This window comes from Python bivittatus, unplaced genomic scaffold (genome assembly GCF_059951505.1).
Source record: "Python bivittatus isolate LINGU-HERP-01145 unplaced genomic scaffold, Pbiv_v1 ctg000310_np1212, whole genome shotgun sequence".
Classification (NCBI taxonomy): Eukaryota; Metazoa; Chordata; class Lepidosauria; order Squamata; family Pythonidae; genus Python; species Python bivittatus.
Window position 1 is genome coordinate 10455586 of NW_028277054.1, and position 24556 is coordinate 10480141.

The 24556-nt window shown below is 43.8% G+C and overlaps 1 protein-coding gene across 1 annotated transcript in view; it reads left to right on the forward strand.

Moving 5' to 3' along the window:
* Positions 1 to 3564: 3564 nt before the first annotated feature.
* The window catches only part of SDC3 (syndecan 3), a 73561-nt gene continuing 52569 nt past the window's right edge, over positions 3565 to 24556 (forward strand). Inside the window, exon 1 of the mRNA XM_088140059.1 lies at positions 3565 to 4081. Within this exon, the coding sequence (XP_087996185.1) occupies positions 3986 to 4081 (96 nt within the window). The 5' untranslated portion in view covers positions 3565 to 3985. The remainder of the gene's footprint in view (positions 4082 to 24556) is intronic.

Consider the following 24556-nt stretch of genomic DNA (forward strand, 5'->3'; position numbering starts at 1 on the left):
CCAGAATGGGGAAAAAGAAAGATGAAGGCTGCTCATGAGCTTGCTGTGCGTTATCAGCAGGACTCACCCATCTTCATTTGACAACCATCTATAGTCATTCTTTTTGGAAGCTGTCAGCAGGGGATGAACAGAAAGCTAGGACCTCTTCATGAACCTGTCTGGGAGAAACCATCATTGGGTTCTAACCCCCTTGAACATGCTCCTTCAGTAATTGTTCCATCCCGTGGGAATCCAGCAGGGATTGCCAAAGAGCCAGGCCCTCTCCATGAAGCTGTTTGGGAACAGCAACTTTCTGAAATCCCTTTGGATTTTTCCAGGCCAGAATGGACTCCAGGAGTCATGGCACAGCACAGATGTCAGGACTGGATGAACAAACAGATAAGCCCTCTTCATGAACCTACCTGGAACCAACCATCATTGGGTTCTTTCTCTCCAGAACTGGTGCCACCAGTTTTTATTCCACCTTGCATCTGTCAAAAGGAAAGGGAGAAAAGGCCAGAAACTTCTGGCTTGGGCCAAAAGCCATCAGGTTCCTCAGGATGGGAAGAAAGCTCTAAGAAGAGGAAGGAAAATTATCCAAGTCCTCTCCATGAACCAGTCTGGGAGCAATCACTGTTGAGCACCTCCCTTTCAGATGCATTTCCACCAGTGCTTATATCAACATCTGGCTATCAGAAAGGAAGGGAGAAAGTGCCAAAAACATTCTATGATATGAACCCACAGACTTTTGGATCTGTCCTCTCAGAACAAACCTCATCAAGTGTCAATCAACCTGGAAGTTGTAAGAAGGGGAAGGGGAGGTACCCAGGCCCTCTCCATGAGCCTGTTTGGGAGCAGCCTGCCGTGGAGCAACCATCATTGGGTTCTTCATTCCTAATACAGATTCCACCTGTTGACATTCCAGCTTCCACATACCAGATGATGAATGAGAAAGACTCTCACTATGAGCAGTCTTTTCATTCCTCCCAATCAAAGCAGACTCCGCAACCACCCAAGGTACCCAACAGCAGTCAAAAGGAGAGGGGGAGATACTTAGGCCCACTTCATGAGACTAACTGGGAGGAACTACCAGTCAGCTCTACCCCCCTCCTTAAGACTCCATTAGCATCCATTCCACCTGGCAGCTGTCAGACAAAGACAGAAAGACAGGAAGCCCATCTCAAAGCATCAGGTTCCTCCCCCAAAAAGCAGAGTCTATCAGCAGCCCTTGCACCTGGGAGTTCTGCAAAAGAGAAACAGCTAGGACCTCTTCAAGCACCAGTCTGGTACAGACTGAACAGACATCCTGTTCCTCTTCGTGAACCTGCTTGGGAATAAAGGCAACTAAGCTTTTTCTTCCAAGAATAGTCAATAGTCAACCCATTTAAAAGTTGTAAGAAGAAATGGGGAGAAGCAATTAGGATCATGGGTGATGGGTTACTTTCTCTTAGATTCTAGAATCAGCTCCACCAGTTATCGTTCCACCTGTTCTGGCATTAAAAACAATGAGAACTGAGTCTGCTGGTTTTCTCCTTTCCTAGACCATCCTTAATTCCTGTGACATAGTTACACGATTGCAAAGCTCTTCTGTGAATTGGAAGCAGATATTCCTTTAAAGCATTTGTAGACCTCAGTGCTGCAGAAACATCAGTGGCACTACCTTCCTTGTGAACCTCAATCCAGAAAGTTGCCCATGGGTTCCATTTGTGGTGCCAAATCCCCAGTGACAATCAGAGTCTCCCCCCAAGGAACACTTGGCACTTGGTGGTGGACCACAAGCACTGCAGCAGGAAGTCCTCTGTTTAGCTCTTGACATCTTCAGGGTCAGATGATGGCAGTCAATGCAGAGAATATAAATCAATGGACAGACTCAGGAGGACATAAGACCAGCATCCTCATTATTAACATATAGGAAGCTTGTGAAAATCTAATGGTTAAGCAGACATTCTACAACTGAGGAGCCAACAAATGTACCTGAGATGTATGGGTACTGCTTAAGGTTCTGTTGTTATTATTGTAGTTAAGAACACTAAAATATATTTAATAAACTACACACACACACACACACACACACACACACACTTCCTGTGGTTGAGTGTTGTCATATAGCTTTGTAAAACTCTTAGATTTGCTTGGCTGAAGTAACATAAGCCCTTGTAATTCAGAAATAAACATACTGAAGTTTTGAAAAGTCTTTTTATTTTATTGCTGTGTTAGGATCTATAAACCGATAGCAGTGGTAAGCTAAATAAATAAGTTTGTATTCTGTAGGTACACATACAGACATACATACCCATAAACACACACACACACACACGCATATAAAAGACTCAGCCAATAAATCATACAAATCTATCTATATGCTACTAAAACTCTTGTGTCTGTAACCTTCAACTGGGTGAACGGTGTATCATAGGGCAACCATTTTTGAACCAAGGTACGTCAAATGGGCTAATTTACAGAATGCATCCAAAATCCTGTGGGATTGAAATTTGGGACATTTGTCGCTGCTTCAGCACTGCTGTGTTGCTGCGCCACCGTGGTCAGCCCAGGTCATGTGATCATCACAACTGTATCCCTGACCTCTTTCCCGCCTCCCTCTGTCCCCTGCGCCCCATTGGCTGGCAGCAAGGCCCAATGGGCGAGTGGCGATTGGCTGCTCTGGAAACGAGGCCAAAATTTGAAATCTCTTAATGGCTGTGGGTGTTGAGGGAAGGATGAGGGAGCGACTTGGATGCCTGCTGGCCAGGTAGGGCTAGCTGGAGGGTGGCAGTAGTCAATGGCTGAGCCCTGTTCCTCCCTTGAGGGAGGGGGCCCCTGGGGACATGCTGGAATGTGGAGTGGGGGTGCAATTTTCCTCACAGTCCATGGCTCCCTTTGTTCCCCCTCCCCCAGCAAAGTGGCAAGCAGTTCCACTGGTCAGCTGAGGAGGAGGAGGAGGAGGAGAAGGCTTCACCAGGCTCTCCTGAGGGGAGGGCAGATGGAACAAGCCTATATTATATGTGGGAAGGAAGGAAGGAGGGAGGGAGGAAGGAAGGAAGATTTCTGACGCTCCCTGCCAGCCTCCACAAGCAGAGTCAATGGGGAAGCCGGCAGCACGTCGTAAGTGGATCACACTCCATCTGCTTTTTTGCCCTTGGCCATTCTGTTTCTCTGCTTAGGTTAGGAAACGTCTCTGAAACGATGACCCAGCGGCTCACGGACTGTCCAGTGAATCCTTAAAAACGAAGGTAAGCCTACGGAACCACGACGTGGACCTCCAACGCAGCCTTCTGAGGCCTAAAGGGCGCTGCACGCGCTGACCTCTTGGGCGGCCTGGATGTCTCTTCTCCCCCAGAGCGTCACAGACCGCAGGAGCGACCCGCCGTCGTGGGCAGAACAGGGAGCGACCGCGTTCAGGCTCGCGTTGAGCCTGGGGGGGGGGCGGAATTGCAACTCGCCCCCGCAACGGCGGCAGCTCCGCTCGCGCGCCGGGCGCCACGCTCGGAGCCGGGTGGGGAGCGCGGGCCGGCGCTAGAGGGCGCCGCAGCCTCTCTGGCTCGCGCTGCTGCCTCCTCCCAGCCGCTGAGCGAATGGAAACGGATCAGGAGCGCACGTTTCCTGAGCGGGGCGCGCTCTGATTGTTACGGTCCCGGCGCCGGCGGGCGACTCTGGGCTGGAGCCGGAGGGAGGAGGCGTCCGAGTCGCCATCCTCGCAGCTCGGGCCGGCCTCCGCTCTTCCCAATTTGCTGCCTCTCCCGCTCCCGCTTCGCAGTTGCCTCTCACAGCCCCCGGCTCGCCGCCCGCCGCCCTCCTCCTCCTCCCCCCCCCCGCAGCCGCTGCGTTGCTCCGGGTTTCTGGTTGCATCGGAAACAAAGGAAAGGCTCTTGCCCCCCTCCCGCTCCTCCCCGTCCCTCCCCGTCCCTCCCCTCGCCTCTTCTCTCCGTCCCTCTGGACTCCCGACGCGTCTCGCAGCCGCGGGGGGCAGCCGGATCGGCCGTGCCTTCCTCGCCCAGCCGGAAGAAAAATGCCTCGGCTGCTGCCGTCGAGGCCCCGCAGCCAGGCAGGGCTGCCGCCGCCGCCGCTCCTGCTGCTCCTGCTCCTGGCCGGCCACGTAGCCCGGGTAAGTGACATCTGCCGCGCCTTCGAGGCATCCCGGGCCGGCTCTCCCCCGCCCAGTGCTGGGCGAGCTTTGGGGCGCTCCCCGCCTTCTCTTCCAGACTCCCTCGCTACCGTTCCGCCCGGGAAGGGGGAGTGCATTTCCTTTGCCTCCGGGCCTTTTTGGATAGAGGGGGATGCTGAAGCGGGGGCGGGGGGCACTTCAGTGCGAGACCCCGGACTCCCTGAGCGGCGGGGGGGGGCGCTTTTTAAGGAAGCGAATGCAGAAGATTGCGAGGGGTTCCAAAGGCGTGAACCAGTCCGGCTGAACGGGGGGGGGGGGGACCGCCACCCCGGAGTCGCGTCTTAACGGCTCCTCTGCTTAGGGGTATCCTCACTCCCTTGGCTGAGCGGGGCGGAGCGCGCGTGTGGCTTGGAGGAGATGGGTGGGTGGAGAGGAAGGGGCTCTGAATTAGCAGCAGCGGCCGCCGTTTGCAGTGGGGGGACAGTGGCTTCTCTAACGGGCGCGCGTGGTTTGGAGGAATCGGCCAGACTCACACGCCCCTTTCTGGGGGTTGCACCAGCCTCCTGCTCCCGAGAAGAGCATCGGGCACCGGCCCGCTCCGAAGCAGGTCAAGGGAGTGTCCGGCACCCGGAGCGAATGGATCTAATAGATGCTGCACAAACTGATCTGGAAAAAAAGCCGGGGGGTGGGTCCCGGTCATTCTATACTCCCAGGTCAGCGTGTTGAAGGTTGCAGCTTTGTTGGAGAATGAACTCCCCCTTCCTTCCTTCCTTCAGTGGGGCAGATGCCTTGGCTTGTAGCTCTAGTTGCAAAAGTCTTTATGGGAGGGAGAGGAAGAGGAGAAGGTATTCTCCCTCCCCCCAATTTGATTGCATAACTTGAGTCATTTCAGGGGGCTCCAGCCACACCAAAGGGTCATCTGCAAATCCTCAGCTCCCAGCTCTTCTTCCTCTGACTTGCTACAAACCCCCTTTCCGGAGGATGATGTGAGAGGTGGGGTGGGAAAAGGTGAGCTGTGGTGTCATTTGAAGGTCGATGGATTTGCATAGAGGGGGCATTTCTTTCCCCCTTCCCTTCTTGCTTTGCACTGTAGCATGGGGGTCTTGTTTGGTTGGGGGGGAGAGGAAAGGATTATGTATAGGATTATATATAGAACAATATTTGCCCATCAGCTCAGCGGGTCAGATCTGCAAGGAAATACAGGGAGGGGTGGGCTGGGTGGGAGTGCACTGTAACCCTCTCTGCTTTCCCACTCAGTCTTTCTGCCCTCTGCTCCCTCGCCCAGCAGAAGGAAAGTAAAAGTAATAAGGGAGAAAGTGCCTCCTCTCCAGGATTTCTCTTCCAGAGTTGGGAAACAATTGTCCATTCCAAAAGCTGGGATGGATGGGTCCCGATGGGGGAAATGGAGATGAGGGGGGCTGCTCATTGAGTTCCAGGGGAACCCCCCCAGAGGATTGCTTGGCCTATCTTCTGCACGCCAGCAATCTTTCCATGGCCAGGGGTCCCAGGTTACCTTCCCTCCTGTGTTTTTAGGCCTCCAAAGCCTGCAAGGGGCGTGGCTGGTATTGGGGTGACATCATCAGAATGGGGTGGGGCTGAAAACATCCATCCTTTTACACTTTGGGGGGTAGGGTTTAGTATAAGAAGGGTGTGTTAAGCCTATTGTTTTGCTTTCTTCACCCCCCTCCCAAAAAGAGGGGTCAAAAAAAATACATCACACTTCTTGGGGCATGGAAGATGCCCACATTTGATACATGCTCTGGGTGTGTAGGAGTTGAGGATATCATGAATTCTGAAACTATTACATTATGTAAGAGCTACTTTTTAACAAGGGGGGGGTGGTTTTCAAAGGCACTGTTGCTGGCTGAGGATGATGGAAGCAGTAGTCCAAGGCATCTGGCAGAATAGCACATTGAAGAAGTCTGGTCTAGACAAATGAAGTGTGACATCACTGGGGCTGTGAATGGCCTGGGGAAGAGACCAGGGCTCAGTGGCTGAGTGCATACTACAGACATGCAGAAGATCCCAGGTTCTTTCTCTGGCAGAGTATAATGGACAAGATCCGGAGACTGGAGACTCCTGAGTTAAAGCTGATCTGGGGCAAGGCAATGTGTTATGTATCCATGTATCCTTCTGCCCTGATTTCATGATGTTGGCTGTTGCCCAAGTTGTGGGCCAGTGTGTTGCCAAGATGACATCATGTCGTGCATTGAGCTTACCTAGATGTTGGGAGGGCTTGTCTGGTGGCAGAAGCTTTCTGTCTCTCCTAACATCTACGCAGTCTCTGCTGCTCCTGAGCCTGATTGATGCGCCTTCTTCACAGCCAGTGAGGTCACTCTCGGATGCCTTCGGGATGCTGATGGGAAATCCAGTGGGGAAAATCCGCTAAACTTCTTTTAGCCACTTTATTGCTGCGCTTGGCTGCTCTTGTGCCTGGACTTCCTAATTCCTGCGTCAGAATAAAGCTCCTTTGAAACCCGTTACTGTACTGCAAAAGGGCAGGGTAAGAGGGATGGGCGATGGAATGGGGTTGTGTTGTACCAGAATCCATCGTTAAATGAATGAAGGCCAGCCTTGCACCATTTCAAAGTGGTGATTATAGGCAAACTCCCCCCACAACCCATGACAACACAGACAGTGGAGGGTTCATGGTATTCTTTGGATTTTGTTGGGTGCCTTCGAGTCAGTTTTTGACTCCTGGCGACTGCTTGGACTAGTCTCTGCAGTTCTCTTGGCAAGGTTTTTCAGAAGTGGTTTGCCCTTGCCTCCTCCTCCGTAGGGCTGAGAGAGACAGGGACTGGCCCAAGGTCACCCAGTTGGCTTTGTGCCTAAGGTGGGACTAGAACATGGTCTCCCAGTTTCTAGCCTGATGCCTTAACCACTACCCCAAACTGACTCTCTACGTGGTATTCAGGGCTGAAAAAAAGAAATGGAGGGGGGCAAAGTCAAAAGTGGGTGTCCTCCCCCTTTTCTTTCCAATAACCTTTCCCTCACTTTTGATATTCTTTTCTCTTTTGTTTCTTCTGCTATTCTTCTTTCACAACAGCAGCTTGCAGCAAAGGAACAGAGAGCTTTCACCAGCAATCTGCAGGGATCTCTTCCAATATGTTTTTGAAATTAGACTGAGGGTTATGGATGGCTTGAATTGCCTATCTTAAAATGAAATAATTGCCTGTGAAACTCATTGGCATATGTAGGATAGGACCAGTCCTTTCCTCCGGTGACTCCCATGGGCTGGGTTCACACAATACACTAAATCCTCAATCTGGATTAATGTAGCACAGTTACTGGGATCACTTAGTATTTATTTATTTATTCATTCATTCATTCATACGTTCGTTCATCAAATTTATATGGCCGCCCATCTCATGAAAAAGTGAGTCTGGGTGGCGTACAACAAAACATTATGTCCAAACCAATAAACCATATGGCTTAAGATAATGGTCTAGTTTATATCATATCCTGAGTCAATGGCTGGGTTATCACATCATACAGAAGCACAAACTAACAATCTTGTGTGCTGTGAGAACGATGTCTAACTTCATTGCTGCTGCTTTCATCTGGAGGGCAGAGTCTGAATTTTTTTTTCATTACCTTTTCATGCTGGTGCTCTCGTATAGAAGGGGCTTTGTAAATCATGTGGTCTCCCCCTCCTCCTTATTGCCAAAAATTGTGAGGTGGAATTACAATGCAGAGAAACAAGCCCTGTTTTGTAAATGACCTCTCAACATTTATGGGTTAGCAAGGAGCTATTTGTCAACCAGAGATCATTTGGTTGAATTTCTGCAGGGTAAGGAAATGCTAGCTGGGTTCAATGCAACGTGTTGAATGGGGCTACTAGATCTGGATTGCAGAAATCCAGGTGACCACCAGTGCAGGGAACTGAACATTCTTATTCTTTCTTGCCATTTTGAGGTCCTCTGAGTTATGTAGCCCAGAACTGATGCTGAACCATGGCTCTAGAGGTTTTTCAGGGATGAGGCTTAGTCTTAGTAATGACACACCTCTGGACTGACAGTGTGGCCACCATTTTAAATCTCCTTCAGTGCTCTAGAGCAGTGTTTTTCAAACTTGGGAACTTTAAGGTGTGTGGACTTCAACTCCAATTCTGGGAGTTGAAGTCCACACACCTTAAAGTTCCCAAGTTTGAAAAACACTGCTTTAGACTGTTCTGAGGCAGTGTAAGAAGAAAATATGGTCACAACCCCCCCCAAAAAACTCAGAGAAAACTAAAGAAAATTCTGCAAGATGGTCTTTTTATAGCATGGGCAAGAAAAGGACAATTTTTGAATGTATGTGTCATTAGATAAATTTATTCTGATCAATGTTGGTTGCAACTTTCTGAATCTCTGTAACAGGAAGACACTGAAAAAAGATTTAGCACACAAGCTGCAAAAGATTTTTAAAAAAACAATTTTAATAGCAGAATAACCTGTTTATCCAAATGGTCTTATTTCTTAAACAGTCCGTTCTCTGCATAAACAACTTTATCTGTTCAATTCTATCAGTTTAATTTTAAGCATGCACACAGACAAATATTTATAGGAATTAGCTTACTCAATTAGTGGACCATCCATTTCCCAAGCATATTTTTCTGAAAGTTTATCAAAAAGAAACACCAAACTTTGACCTCAATATAAATTGTAGGCTTTTTTTTTTTAAACATCTCTTGCAATCACTTCTCAGGGTTGCTAACAAATGTCTCAACTCCACCAAAATATAGTAAGAACAAAAAAAAACATGTCATTGTGATGGGGCATAAAAGACAAATGTTGAGCAACTGGAAACTGACGACTAGGGGGACCATGTCAAGTTTGCGAAGGCATCCCGGAAGGATTCATCCACTGTGAAATTCCTGGTTGAACCGGGCAAAGGAAAGTATTCCATCAGCAGCTGTGGAAAATGGCTATGGTGGGTTAGGTCAAATTTCCTTCCAGGTGTGCTGAACACTTGCTAAGTGCTAAGCTTGTTGGCTTGGATTTATTTTGTGTCTTAGCATAATGTCTGAGCCCAGTTGTTGCTGTGGCTTAGTTGTATGATTTATAGTTTTGGGTATTTTATATGGTTTTAATTTTTGCACCTTTGCATGATTTTAGTTTTTGTTTAGGAGTTTTGTATGATTTTATTGGCTTGGGGTTTCTTTCTTTTCCTTCATATTTCTCTATGAGATTGCTTTTAAATTAATGAAGTGTGATCTAAAAATATATTAGAAACAAATGAACTTGCTTTATGACTCAGTGCAATATGTGAAACCAACTACTATGGTTTATTCAGTAGACCATAGTTAATGCAGGTTATGAACCCCATTTATAGCACACATCACCAGCCTTAGCCATTTGAAGAAATGCTGAAAAGGCTATGGTGTCCATGTATCTGTGGAACGGTACCTTCTTCCTTCACTTTTCTGAGCTTTCATGTCTCTAGAGGAGCTATACTTCAGTCACATTTTATGTATTTTATCTTTCAAATGCTCCTGAACTATAACTCCCAACATCCCTCACCAAAGGCCCTGCTTCCTGGGGCTGCTGGGAGTTGTAGTTCAGCAACATCTAGAGGCTTTCCACCATTACGTTACAACAAATCCTCCAACTTGGGTGTCTTCCAGACTGGTAGACTACAACTCCCAGAATTCTCCTGTTACCACGGCTATTGTTGCAAATTCCAGGAACTGAAGCTAACCCATCTTGAATGTGCTCAGTTGGAGAAGATTCGGTGGACACAGTGGCATCTGCTATAAACAGCAGTGATGCCAAAATGACAGTGCATGTGTGATGACATCATCATGCAAATGCCTCCTTGCATCTTGACATCTGATGCAAATATGTATACTGTGATATTTTCATGACAACGTCATCACATATGTCATCGTGCCCTCCCCCGATGCTTATGCCCAGATGCCAAGCCAGATCACAGATAATACTGGCCTGCTTAACTTATTGGCTTAATCTAATATTAAGTTGCTTTCTTTGAGTTGGATTCAGATGAGTCAATTAGCTAAGGTATGTGATTAACTATGATTGATGGAATAAGCCACCATTAATTGAATGAGACAGCATGCTAAGCCATAAACTGTGATTCACAGACCACAATAACTGGGTTTACATACTGTGCTAAGCCACAAATAAGGAATCCACTTTTAGTATGATATGTCAGCATCATCACTAAAATCTGTAGGACTTAATTTAGTTAGAATTGACTCAACTCTTAAAGATGTTGACCCCTCTAGATGTATATCTGAGTCCAGCCTTGTGCATATAGAAATTCTCCAAGGATAATTCACAGCACATATACAATCTGTGCTATAGATTTTCCCTCTTAATTTTTTCCTGCTGTGATAGAAATTGCTCTTGTTATCCACAAGATCCTTTTCAAATTCCAAGCACCTCTATGGAAGGTCCTTCAAAAAGACTGCTTCAACATAAAAGCCAATTCAATGTAGTTCTAAGGACCATGGTTCTCCTGACTCATTGTCTCTGGGCTGAACTAATTCTTTCAGTAGCTATTAATTGGGTTCACACCTCACGCTAATGCATGGCTTGTTCAACCATATATAATTGAATGAACCACAAATCCTTGAGTTCATCTAACATGTTAAACCAAACAAATCACATGAAGCTCTAGTATAATGTGCTGAACCCAACTATTGTGTTGGGAGTGAAGTGACTTAGATATATTTCAGTGGTTGTTTTGCAGAAGTGAATGAGTTCTGCTTCACTCCACAGTTGCTAAGCAGGTTGAATATCAAGAAATAAACTTGGATGATGTTTTTAATGGATCCTTAAATAGCTTCTGTTTTGGTTCATGTGTTGTACATGGAGTCAAATGCTCTCTTTTTCCATTCTTTTATGAGATATATTGTTTACATGAACAGCAGAAGCGAAGTATTTTTCCCCTGAGAAAAGCCCAAGTCTTTGGCTGCATAAACGTTAAGGGTGTGGCTAATCACTACCCCATTTTTTCAATTCCTTGGAATTGGCTTATTTGAACCTCAACCTCTGCTCTCCCTTCTATCAAGCTGCATGCAAGCCATTCTCTCTCAGCTATTATGCTCTGAGCCTGCAAGCAGATCCTGGCTTGTCCACCTGGTTTAGGTGGAACCAATGGTTCCCTTTGACTTTTACTCTGCCAGTTCAATTCTATCCATCATTTATCTATAGATCAGTGTTTGTGGAGTCCTTGGTGCTCTCTGAGCTTGGTTGTTTGCTTGCAGTTGTTTCATTACCCAACTAGGTAACATCATCAATGCACTGATGATGATGATGTTACCTAATTGGGTAATGAAATATCTGCAAGCAAACAACCAAACTCAGGGGGCACCAAGGACTCCACAGTTCAACCCTGAGCTACATATATACCTTTCTGTTAAGTCAGTGTTTTTCAAACTTGGCAACTTTAAGATGTGTGGACTTCAACTCCCAGAATTCTGGCTGATTATGGTTTTTTGTTTTAATGTGGTTTTATTGATAGTTTTATTGATGGTAATTTTTTTTTGTTTTAATGTGGCTTTATTGATGGGTTTTATATATCTGCATGATTGTTTTAACCTGTTTCTATTTGGTTGTTTTTTTAACTGTTGTGAGCCTCTCAGAGTTGCTTAAGTGAGATGCAAATTGAATAAACGAACGAATGAATGAATAAATGTTTCATGTCTTGAAGTTCTACTAGAATTCCACCATTGTGGCTTATTCAACGTTTTGCAGATATATATTGTATGAATCGAGTTTGCTTTGTAAATTGCAGCCGAGCAAAACATGTGTTGGCGTGACATGTGAACTTAATCACAGTTCAGACTGCACTGAAGGGGGACCTTAATATGGTGGGTGAAACTGCTGTAACCTGCCTCTTAGGGATGTCATTTAGTACTGTATATTGTGAACAGGGAAAGTTTTATACCTTTGATGTATTTTTGTGGGGGTGTTTTAGTGCTGGAGGGGGAACATCCTAGTGGGTCATTTGCATTTGCTGACTGAATTGGTACAATCCAGTGAGAAATGCTGACACTCCCCACTTTTTCATTCCATCACATGGAATCTAAGGAACCATGTGACTTAGTTAGAGGACCTTTTGGACTTTGTGCCCCATTTTAATAACCCCATAGCAGCTCCTCTGCAAAGCATGCAGTGTTGCCAAGGAATATGCCGTATAGCAAAGGACTTCTGAAATGTGATATTCCAAGCACGTTTGGATTTATTTATTTATTTATTCATTCATTCATTCATTCATTCATTCATTCATTCAATTTATATGGCCGCCCATCTCAAACAAGTGACAAGCATTTAAAAATGGGAGCTTTTCCAAGCTTTTTTTTTTTTAAAAAAAAGCTTTTTTAAAGCTTTTTCCAAGCTCTTTTAAAAAACAAAAACAAACCCAAGATGTTTGAAAGAGAGAGAAAAGAAAATTAAATTAAAATTAAGCAAAAAGCATACTGCTTTAAGTTGCTCTTTGGTTCTTATTCCAAATTCTGAGGACCAATTGATAGCATGTTTCATTTCTTGGGAATCAGATTTATACAGTTTTGATTGATTGGAGCTATCTTCTGAAGCAGCTCTGAGTCAGATAGACTATAGAAACACCAGATGTGTTCCCATTATTTCTGGAGTTCTTGTTAGATGGCCTCCACATGAGGGGCATTTCTTGGAAGATGAGTTAATAAGCAGTATGGTGGAATGACACTGGCCATGTTACAGATCATGCTAAGCCAAAAATCGGTTGCTTGTTTTGAGCTTAGCATGATGTACAAATTCAGCTCTCATAGTTGGCATCATGTGCAAATCAAGACATAATGACTTGTCTGGTAAATTGGGGTTAAAAATTGGGGTAAACTGCCCCTGGGTCTACAGAGCATGCTAATCTAGGCTAAAGGGGAGTTGGCTTGTTTGTGAGTTGGTTACAGTATTGTACAATCCCGGTCATTCTCTACAAATGCAGTGGGAGCTACACTATCAGGTTAAGCCATAATCTGGTTTATTGGCTGGAGTGCAAACATTTTGTGAGCCGAGCAATTGTGTTCTGGTGCCTGGAATTAGGGTTTACTATTCTTGTGTGAACCAGCCATTGATTCTTCATCAAGCAGGGGGCTGGAGCACATACAGACTGTACAGCATGTTTTAATACTTTGGCTTGCAGTAAAGAACGCTTATGATTCCACTGAAGGTTCGTTTCTTTTAAAAGTAGACAGGCATTTTAACAGAGGTGTCAATATTAGCCTTATGCTGGAGTGTTTGCTTAGTCATAATAGCTAGAAGAAATTCCATGGCAATTGAGAGTGGGCTGCTGAATGGGAGGCAAAGTGCCTTGTGCCTGATATAAACCAAACATGCTTTATAGGAGAGAAACTCTGTCTTTCATAGCCAGTGGGCTGGTAGTGGAGAACTGAGGTTTTGTAACTCATCTGAAGCCATATAAGTCAGACACAGTTTGGCCTTTCCAGACACTCTGTGTCAGCCCCACGAGGTAGACCAAACCAGGGAATCAACTCCACAGGAAGGCTAAAACTAATTTTATTGAGTTCAGCTATAAGAATCTTACACGTGAGAGCCAGTAAAGGCTCCAGGCTAGAAACTGGGAGACCATAAGTTCTAGTCCTGCCTTAGGCATGAAAGCTGGCTGGGTGACTTTGTGCCAGTCACTCTCTCAGCCCCCAGTGTCAAGCTTGGGCAACAAGCCAGTTGGTCAATTCTTGTCACAAACAATAGATCAACATTTGGTTGATTCCCCCCCCGACCCCAATTGTGGACCCTACACATGCAGGAAAAATGCTAGGATGAAAAAAACCCAACCCAGAATCTTGCAAGTCTGATTGTTCTGTACAGGTAGTCCTTGTTTAATGTCCACTCATTCAGTGAGTGTTTGAAGTTACAATGGCACTGAACGAGAGGGAATTATGACAGGTCCTAGTAGTTGCGGCTTTTGGAGTGCCTCTGCAGTCGCATGATTGCGATTTGGGCACTTGGTAACCAGCTCACAATTATGACGGTCACAGTCTCGTGACAGTCACGTGATCGCCATTTGCAACCTTCACTGCCAGGTTCTGACAAGCAAAGTCAATGGGGAAGCTAGCAGGAGGTTGCAAATGGCGACCACATGACTGTGGAATGCTGTGACCACGTGGGATTTCCAAATGATGGCAACTGGGACTGCCACAACTACTGTCGTAGGTTGGTGGTCATGTGACATTGCGCTTTATGACCGTGTCACTTAGCGAAGGAGTTGCCAGTCCCGATTTCCATTGTTAAGCAAGGACTACCTGTACCTCCTCCTGCTCCTTACGGTTCAGTGAATTAGGGAAGCATCTCCCTGAGCCACTTCCAAAAATTATCCTGTTGCTCCGGACTTAAAAAACATTTCATCCCCTTTTGCCTAGGTAACAGAATCTGTAAATCTCTGTCAAGGTAATCTTCTATACTCTCTACACCAGTATTTCTCAACCATGGCAACTAAGAGGGGTGGACTTCAACTTCCAGAATTTCCCAGCCTGCCATGCTGGCTGAGGAATTCTGGGAGTTGAAGTCCACACATCTTAAAGTTGTCAAGGTTGAGAAATACTGCTCTATGGTCTGTGATGCCCTGATCACCTTTTGGCATGTCTGTTAATTTGCTGGAAGCCCCCTAAAAGACATGCCCGATGCATCTGCAGATGCCTCTTCTGGCTACTGAATGTGCTGGAGGAGCTTGTTGGAGCAATGCTCAGATCCAGGTTTGCTTTGCCCTTCTGAAGTGGGAGATGCGTTGCTTTGCAGGGCAGTTTCAGAGGAGGATCCTGCTTGCAGTATCAACAAAGCAAAACACCCCTTCAGAGCTCTGAATAGCTTTGTTGTTTACAAGGATGATTTAGGTTGAGGACTTAATCCATAATTTAGGCTGGGGATTTAATCTCTGCCCTTTATATGACCCCATCCCTTCTACCTAATGATATCTTCCCACCTAAGAATTACACACTCATTAGGATAAAAGATATACAATAATGAACTAGGGGTATCTTAACAATTTTAAAATTTCTTTCCCTCTCTCCCATGCCTCCTCCGCTTGATACCTGTTTCAGCTGAGGGTTGCTAGATAGAAATGAATGGCAATTGAACAATTCCAGGTATTGCTTTATAAATATGAATGATGTGTTCCATAAATGAGAATCTCCATTTCAATTCTTTTTGGCATTTATCCTAGGAGACCAGGCTCAGCCTACAGTTGCACAATGAAAAAGAAAAGAAAAGAAAAGAAAAGAAAAGGAAGAAATAAGGACAGAAGCAACAATTATAAAACAAAAGCCAGTTTTTAAAAACATCTCCGCCTCATTCTTCAAGCCTCGTTGGCTTCATGGATTATTTAACCATATTTGATCATGTAAAGAAAATAGGTAGTCAGCTGACTGCTTTTCAGAAATAAGGGAGAAAGGCATTCTTAAAATCTTGACTTTTTTAAAATTAAAACCCAGTGCTCTTTGGAAAATCGCTTTCTTCAGGATTCTGAACACCACTTTTCTCCAATGCAGAGTCCCTGAGTGAAATCTTCTTTAAAAGAAGGGGTGACTTTAAATTCAGAGTTTTCCTCTTTTCAAGGAAATATAGCATCTTGTTTCTTGTTTCTCTAACTAACTTCTCTCTTAGTCAGCTACAAATCCAGGTTCTGCTTTCTCCTTGTTTCCGGTCCTAAGATATCATCTGTCTTTGGTGGCAATGTTAATTTTCCAGTAAAGTTCACCCAAGTCTGTAATTGATTAATGACGTTTCATGTTTCTTTGGTTTATATTTAGAATAAATGAAAGTAAAAACTAAAATATAATATTTATGGTTTGCATCCATATAGAGTCCTCTTTGTAGAGACCAAATATTGGAACAACAAAATTCAATATACTTTCTGTAATGTAAGAGATATTTTCGAGCAAGCTTTCCTTGGAAATAATTTAAACTGGAATTGTTATAAATGACTCAAGTTTTTTGGAAAATCCTGCTGAATCATGGCTTGTTTTGGATGAGATTTAAGGTGACACACAACCTGTTTTACTCCTCTTGTCCTTTCCTAGTATGGTGATCTGCAGATGTGTGGGATTACAACTCCCATCATCCCAGCCAGCCAGGACAATCTGAAAAAAAAATTAATCAGAATTCAGGAAGAAAGGCTCCTCCTTTTCTAGCTCTTTCACCATGCTCTTAAGGCTATATTTTTGTTTTGTCTGTCAGAGACAAATAAGTAACAGTGTGACTAGTATCGTTGGTCTTAACGTCCTGCTCAGATTTTAGGTCTTGGACAATTGGATGTATGACTCACTCCTGGCCCAATTCAAATGTCCAGTTCTATTCAAAATGTCAAATTCTTTCAATTCAAAATGATGTTCCAGTTTGAAACGTCGAAATGATTCCGCCTGAAATGTTGGTTGCAATTCTCAGCTCGGTTTGGAAAAACGATGCTCTTGCATCTGTGCAGAAGCAATAATATTATCACATGATTTGAACTGTTCTGATGATTCAGTTCAGCCCTGGAAGTACCTTAAACAAGGAAGTAAATTTTTCTCTGGACATCAGGAATTTTTTTCTAACTGTAAGCATTTGAGCAGTAAAACAGACTGTCTCAGAACAAGGTTGCCTCTCCTTTGCTGGAGCTGTTTAAACAGAGGTGGGAGGTTCATCTGTCAGGATGCTGTACTAGTGGATACCTACATTGGGCAAGGGGTTGACTAGAACAGGGCTTCTCAACCTCGGCAGCTTTAAGGCAGGTGGACTTCAACTCCCAGAATTCTGGGAGTTGAAGTCCATCCGTCTTAAAGTTGCCGAGGTTGAGAAGCCCTGGACTAGAAGATCTGTCACTTCCGATCTGTTCATTCAGATTCAGTCATTTGATTGGGCGATTTGATCCAATTGTCATCAAATCTCTGAACTGATTCTTTGCACAGCCCTGTCGAGAGGGTGCCTGCTCTCAGCTACTAAAAGCTGAAACTCTGATTCTCTACAGGACTGAAACTAGAAAAATGGTTCAGTGGGAGCCCTTGACATTTAAATGCAGACATGAGCTCTGAATTTCCAAGCAAGACCTTTGCACGTCTATAACCTAAAGCTTACTATAAGCATTCAAGACAAGGAAAGGAGATACAGTAGAGTTTGCAAACATTCTTTCCTCTTCTTTTTCATCTGTGAACTGTGATATCAGCCTCTAACTGGAGCTGGTAAAGGGGGTTTCCATAATTTAACTGCTGAGTGTAGCATATTTGAATGTCTTCATTGGATATAGCTGTTTCAGTCAATCGGGGGCATAGGTAAATGAGCAATAAAGATGTCCAAGTTTGAGATAAATGTTTTCACTTTCTCCATATTTTAGTCAAGCTTTGCTGATAGCTGTTTTTGCTTACAATCATGCCATCTTTCTCTTCTTGGGTTAATGGCTTACAGAAGCAAAAGAAAAGCAGAAGAAAACAATTTTGGGATCCTACTGCGCTCATTAGCACAAATGTTTTAATTTGTGTATGTAACTGAGATGAGAGAGGGGTTGTGGGGTATTACAGGAATAGACACATTGTTTTAAAATTGAGGGCTGTATCAAATGGAATTTTTTATACACACGCACACACATAATTTTTATTAAACGTTTTAAGAGCAATAATCAGAACTAATACGAACTAAATGAGAACAGAGAAAACAAAAAAGAAAGAAATAACAGAAAAAGCTAAAAGTGCAATAAGAAAAGAAAATAGAAGAAAGTAAAAAAAAGAGAAAGATATAAAGGTATAAAGAAGTAGCTTCAGGTATTCTTCACAGCAGTTATAAGTACAATTATATTTTAACCTCTCTCTCTAAAGTTACATTGTGACTCTCTTCTTTCTATAATCTATCCTGTCTAATCACCAAAACTATAAATCACAAACTCATTTTTTTTCATTTTTATGCAAAAAGTCTATAAGGGGTTTCCAGTCACCAATAAATGTAGATATTGTCCTTTCTCTGATCAAAGAAGTCAGTTTGTTCATCTCAGGAAGTTCTGTCAATTTCACCAACCATTCCTCCATGATGGGTAGCACAGAATCTTTCCATCTTTGTGCATATAGTAATATCGCTGCAGTAATATATTGAAATAGTCTATTGGAACTCTTTGGGAGTTGATAGATTATGCAATTGCCTTGCCTTTTTCTGTGGAATTTTATCGGGGGAAACACTGGTCATCATCTTCTGTTTGGAGCCTTCCCAAGGCCCTTATCTTTAGTCCTGAGCACCAGTCTTATGTGTATCACTCCACTTCTCACCATCGCTTTGTCACCTCTTCAGCTGCCCATAATTCACAAACTGAAAATGGCCCAGAGAAGTAGTTTCCTTCTGATGGCTTCCTCTGGGATTTAATGGAAGCATGGGAACCTAAGGAGACTGCAGACAGCTAGAGAGAAATTGCACTGTTTAGCTCTTTTGTAACCAAGAATACGAATCTTGTGATCAACTTCTGATAAGTTCATCAATATGTCCATATAATTTTCTTGGTAACAATACAGTTGTTGCTTGCCATTATCTCTTTTCAGGATGTTATTTCAACTTTGCACCTAGCCAATAGCCCTGGGATTCCCTGGAAGTCCCCATCCAAGTGCTGAACATAACTGACCCTGCTTAGTTTTTGAGATCATCCACAATTGACTAGGAAGCTGACACCTGTTGAGGTTCTACAAAGGTGAAGTCTTCTTCAAGTCAAGTTTGACTCCTGGAGATTATATAGATGTATCCATGTAGTTTCCTTGGCAACAGCATGGAGTGGTTTGTCACTGCCTTCTCCTGAAATGTATTTTTGACTTCCCATATAGCCCTGGTATTCCCAAGCAGTTTCTCATCCAAGCACTAACTCGGCCCAACTCTAGTTTCCAAGCATCAAGGTTGACATGGTTCTGTCTCTTCCCAAGAACCAAGTATACTATATCTACCTTCCATGTGAAGTTGATTATATATTAAGATCTGCCACAGAATCAGTAATCTGGGTCCCATTTTTGAGATTCCAGTTCTTGTAGTGCCCCCCCCCTCCCCCTCCCAGAAGTCTGTTTCATGGGCTGGGTTCACATATCACATAAAGCCATAATGTAGGGAGTTTTTTGCTTTGGGCTGAAGATACCAAGTGAACATAGCCAAGTGGTTTATTCAACAAAACATGGATTTGCAAACCATACTTTGGCTAATGCAGTTTGCAGATATAATAACAAGTTCAATGGAGTTTATCCATTTTGGTTTCTATAGGATTGTACTTTTTGGCTATGTATCTATATTTGTTTGCCTGAGCATAAATCCAAGTGAATACATTCATTGGAAGAAACTTTTATAGGATTGCACTGTTGGACCATTAACCTCTACAGATTGCTTTAAAAATGTTGGGGCAAAATGCTTAACCTTGTCAACCCCAGAACACATGTTCTTGAATGAATGCATCTCTTTGAGCTTTGTTTAAGGTGAGCATAAGAAGTTCTTTCAGTTGTGAAACTCAGCACTCAACGTCCTCACCAGAACTTGGACTTTCTCTTCTGTGGTTTAAAAGTTGTCATGCTTACTATTTGAAGCCTCTTTCTTTTTCTTTTTTTCCCCCTAGCTAGTCTATTTCTTTTCAGTTTTGAAAATGTTCAAATCAGTGTGATTTGCAATTCAAATCAAATAGTGATAGAAATCACAGTAAAACCATAAAATAACATGGCCATGTTCACCAACATTTGAAAAGATTTCTAACTGATCCTGTAGATGATTCAGTTTGGTGCCAGTCATGTCTCTCTGGAGACAGGGTCTCCCATCACGGCTATTCAAAGAATGGAAATCAGTAAGGGATTGAAAAGCCAAGTCATATGAGGGAAAAATGGAGAAAAAAACCCAGATGGAGAAGTGAAGATTGCAGACTTCAGATACCTGCAGGGCTGTCCAGAGAAGACAGCAGTTCTGTGCAAACAGCAGGATCAAAACTAATGAGTGGAACAGTAAGGAAGCTGTTGTGAAGGTGGGGATGATAGGAACTATAGATTAACAAGCTAGTTGAGTACCCTGTTGGGAAAGACCACTATCAAATTCATTGCTGCATATGCTTCTTATTGGAAATAATGTATAATTATTTCTATAAAAGAATGGCTAATTAATTTGTGGGACTGTATTGATGTCAAAAATATACTCATCTTCAAAAAACAAATCTCATTCAATTCAACTTGGAAGCCATTTGTGGATGATAAATCTACATATGGGCTTATGCTGCATCTGAAGTTTGGGTTACTTAACATAATCTGAGTATGGGCTGAGAGAGAGTGACACCAGGGACTTTTGTGGCTGAAGGTGGACTAGAACCAGCAACACCCCATTGGTAGTCCAGCACCTTCACCACTACACCACATGGGCTGTCACCTTGAATGCTCATTGGCAGCAAGTAGGAGACAATTGATCGAATTTGAAAATGTAACTGGGCCACGGAGTCTTAGTCTGCTCCCATCTCCATCAGGAACAAAATGAGCAAGATTTTTTTTCTTGGTTGGATATGAAAGGAAAGTACTGAGAGCACATGCTGATACATTCCATTAAACTGCTTCTTCTTAAACAAAAAGAAATGCGAGTGTCTGATGACCCCTCCTACGAAACCATTGGGGAGCACAAGGCTGCTTTCCAAGGCTAGCAATTAAATCAGGATCCTTAAATAAACAGGAGATGCCGAACTCTCAGCCGCTCTACTCTGTCCCCTCCTTCCGCCCCCCGCCCCCCGGAAGCTAAAATGGAACATATTGATCAAAATTGCTTCTCGTAACCCTTCCCTGCTGCAAATAATGAAGCTTACTCTTAGGCTGTTGCTAAGTCTCATTATAGAAGAAGGTCAACACAACTCATAACTTTTGGGCTGCATAAGAGTCTCTCTTCTTCTCTCTGTCTGTGTAAGAGAGAAGAAGAGGCTGGAACCACACATCACCCTAAGCTATGGTTTGTTGAATAAGCAACAATTAGCTGGGTTCACACAACATGCCAAGACATAAATAATGGTTTGCAAATCCTGGTGGGTAGGTTGAAACAACATGAATTAAACAGATTGACATGAAGACTTAGCTTAATGTGGGCATCCAGCTGGAGAGAGAATGAATAAATGAGAGAGAAAATGAGAAATGAACATATCACTGACAGTAAGAAAGCCTTAGTTAAGAGCAGCAATTGTATCATGAGTTGCTGTACTGTATCTTCATTCTTATGTGTGACCAAGTGCAAGGATGATAGAAAAATCTTACCTGTTTGGCAAATCTGATAATCTTTTCCAGCCTGTGGGTGTGCATGCTGCATGCCTATCTGATGTTTGACTGGATTCTCAGAGCCTGTAATTCTCAATTTGAGAATGCCTCATTGGTTCTTGGTTGGTTTCTAGGTTTAGTTCAAAGTGTGTATTTTTAGTCAGTCTAGATATTTATACATTCTCCTTCAAGACAAAACAGCACTTTCTCAGACTGGCTTTAAAAGGGAGCTAGGATGTAATAGAGGGATGGCAAATGCATACAAAAGGAGAAGAAGCATGTGACTTTGAAAAGAAGTTGCATTGTCCAGCTGACTTTGGTGGTTATCTCTTCTGCACTTAATCCTCATGTGCTTCCTGGCATTATAGCACCAAGCCACAAAGTGGGCTTGTTTGATTTTGGCTTAGAATATTGCACCTAAGACCAGCCACTGGTTTGTAAATCATAGTTTATGGTTTAATATTACGTGTGAAAGCCTTTATTGCTTTGTTAATGTAACGTTTGGTTGGTTTTAGTGATTCCTTACTTGTACGCTGCCCAGAGTCTGTAGGATTGGCACTCTATAAATAGTGTAAAATAAATAAATAAGTAAATCATGCACTTGCAGAGAATAGTTAGAGGCCAGTCCTACTAGCTCAGCAATCCAAAGCCATGTGTCTTGAATGCAAGTTGGTGAAGAGCAGTGGTGGAAGAGAGCATTGATCTTTTTTTTCTTTTGGGTCATGGTGCTGGAGTAGTGCAGAGAAGGAGCAGTGGTATGTTAGTCTGGGGTGGAAGGTTTGAAAAATGGTGAGATCCCCAGTTGGAGGTTTAGGGTATCTGAAGAGGTGGCGTGCTGACAGCATGAAGCAAGAGGCGTGGCAGATCTCTGGTGGCCATGTGACATCATAACTTAAATTTCCAACCTCTCCCGGGCCTGGAGTCTTTCTCTCAGGCTCAGGAGGGTTGGTTAATTCCCTTTGCTGGAATTCTGGGAGGCCTTGGGCTGGTGCTCACTATCTTGGTAGCTTCCCTGTTTAATTTATTTACTTTCATTAATCCCTGAATTTACTGGCAGAAGAAGCAGAGAAGACTTCCAAAGAAAGTGTACTGTGTTGGCCAAAGGTGCAGGTCAGCAGCTGTCAGCGTAGGGCCAACTGAATCATGAGTTTCCTGGTCAGACTTTATTTGGGGGGACTTTCTATATCAGTTTTTCTCAACCTTGGCAACTTTAAGATGTGTGGAATTCAAGACTCAGAATTCCCCAGCCAGCATGCTGGCTGGGGAATTCTGGGAGTTGAAGTCCACACATCTTAAAGTTGCTGACGTTGAGAAACACTGCTCTATATCATTGGGATCACTTTGGTGGCAGGCTTGGATGAGTGTGATTTCCTATTGCCTGGTCCCCTTTAAGTGCAATTTGGAACAAGGATGCAAGGTGGAATAATGTGGAATCTGGGTTTCATCAGAGTGAAACTCCTTGAGTTGCTCCTGGCATGAAAATGTTGAGACACTGTGGGGTTTGGTATTGTAAAGTAATTTAGAGCTGACCTTGGGGAAGGTATGAAAGAGCCATTAAGGAGGGACTTGGAGAAAAGATTACATAGTCCTAAGAAAGATGGAAGTATGAGAAAGAAATTAGTATATAAGATGGGACACAGAGAACTTGGAGAAGCTTTCAGGATTCTGTTATTATATCCAGAACAATAAAGTAGCATTTCTGCAATCGCTGCAATGTCTGTCTCTTCACCTAGCCTACCTTGAAGGGCTGGCATCAGTCTTGCTACCTGATTGCATCTGCCACATGCTGCCCAGCATCCCTTTTTAAAGTGACTTGTTTGTTCTTGGGGAACAATGACCACCAAGACCATCTGAAAGTCTGTTGTGGAGAATTTTTATGTTATTTGTCTGATAAAACTGCTTGGATTTGAACAGTGGCCCTGGCAGTAATGGGTATATCCTGTTAGACCAAGTGTCCTTATTGTTTTGGGAGCTGTGCTGGTTACCAGTTTGCTTCTGGGTGAGATTCAAGGTGCTGGTTGTCATCTTTAAGGTTCTGTATAACTCTAGACCTGGTTATCTAATGGACTGCCTTCTTCCATATTCATCTGCCCATCAACCTGATTGGACAGGGTCAACTCAGTCCAGGTTCCATCCTTAGGAGATTGTCATCTGACAGGGCCTCAGAAATGGGCTTTTTCAATACATGCCCCCAAGCTTTGGAACACCCTGTGGAGTTTTGTTCAGCTCCATCCCTCCTGGGCCTTAGGGAAGCTGTCAAGATCTATTTGTTTATTCTAGCACAAGGGGGACAGTGAGCTTTGATTGAAGGTGGGGAATCATAAGCATGTGATTTCTATATTTTCCGCTTTTTATTTTTATATTTTGAGGTTTATTGGGGATGTCCCCCCCCTTTCTTTTCTTTTCTTTCTTTCTTTGTGGATACTTTTATTTCATGATGAGATTGCTGGCCACCTAGAGCCCATGGGATTGGGTGGCATACAAATGAAGTAATAAATAAATAAATGTCCAGTTTAGGGGCTTCCAAGATGCATTTGATATGCTACTGTATGACTGATGGTGATGCTCAGCTAGATGGGTCCTTGGTATGATTTACGGGGGAAAGAATGGACAACCATGGGCCATGTGGTTTGTCTCACTTGTGCATTAATCATGTCTGCAAAATTATCACTAAACTTCGTTTGGCCTTATAGGCAACTACAGATTTGCATTCAGGCTGTGCAAAGCTTCAAGGGGGGCATTTTGTAAAGTCCATTAGTGTGGATCAGTGTTTTTCAAACTTGGCAACTTAAGATGTGTAGACTTCAACTCCCAGAATTCCCCAGCCAGCATGGGAGTTGAAGTCCACACATCTTAAAGTTGCCAGGTTTGCAAAACACTGGTGTGGCTGATGCGCCCCTCTTCCAAGTGTTAAAGCAGCCACATTCTTCAGCATGCTTGTGTCCCTGCTTTGACAGCTTTCCCTCACTGTCCTCACATATTCATGTATGCATAGCCATTTTGCTCCTCTGGAAGGGCTAGTGGAATTGTTGTCTGAGCATACACGCATAGGAGCCTTTAAATCCACTACGTGAACTTTCTGGAGGATGCAGCTGCTTTAATGCTCTTCTGTCAACAAACTTTGTGAAACTCCCTTTTGAAAGCTCTGCACAGCCCAAATGAATATATTTCTGTAATGTTGTGACACTGAAGCCTAGCTACCCCCCACCTCCAGCCCTCGTAGGTTCTGCCTCTTCATTTACACGAGCTTGGACTGGAGGGAGCTCTGTTCAGTCAGCTCA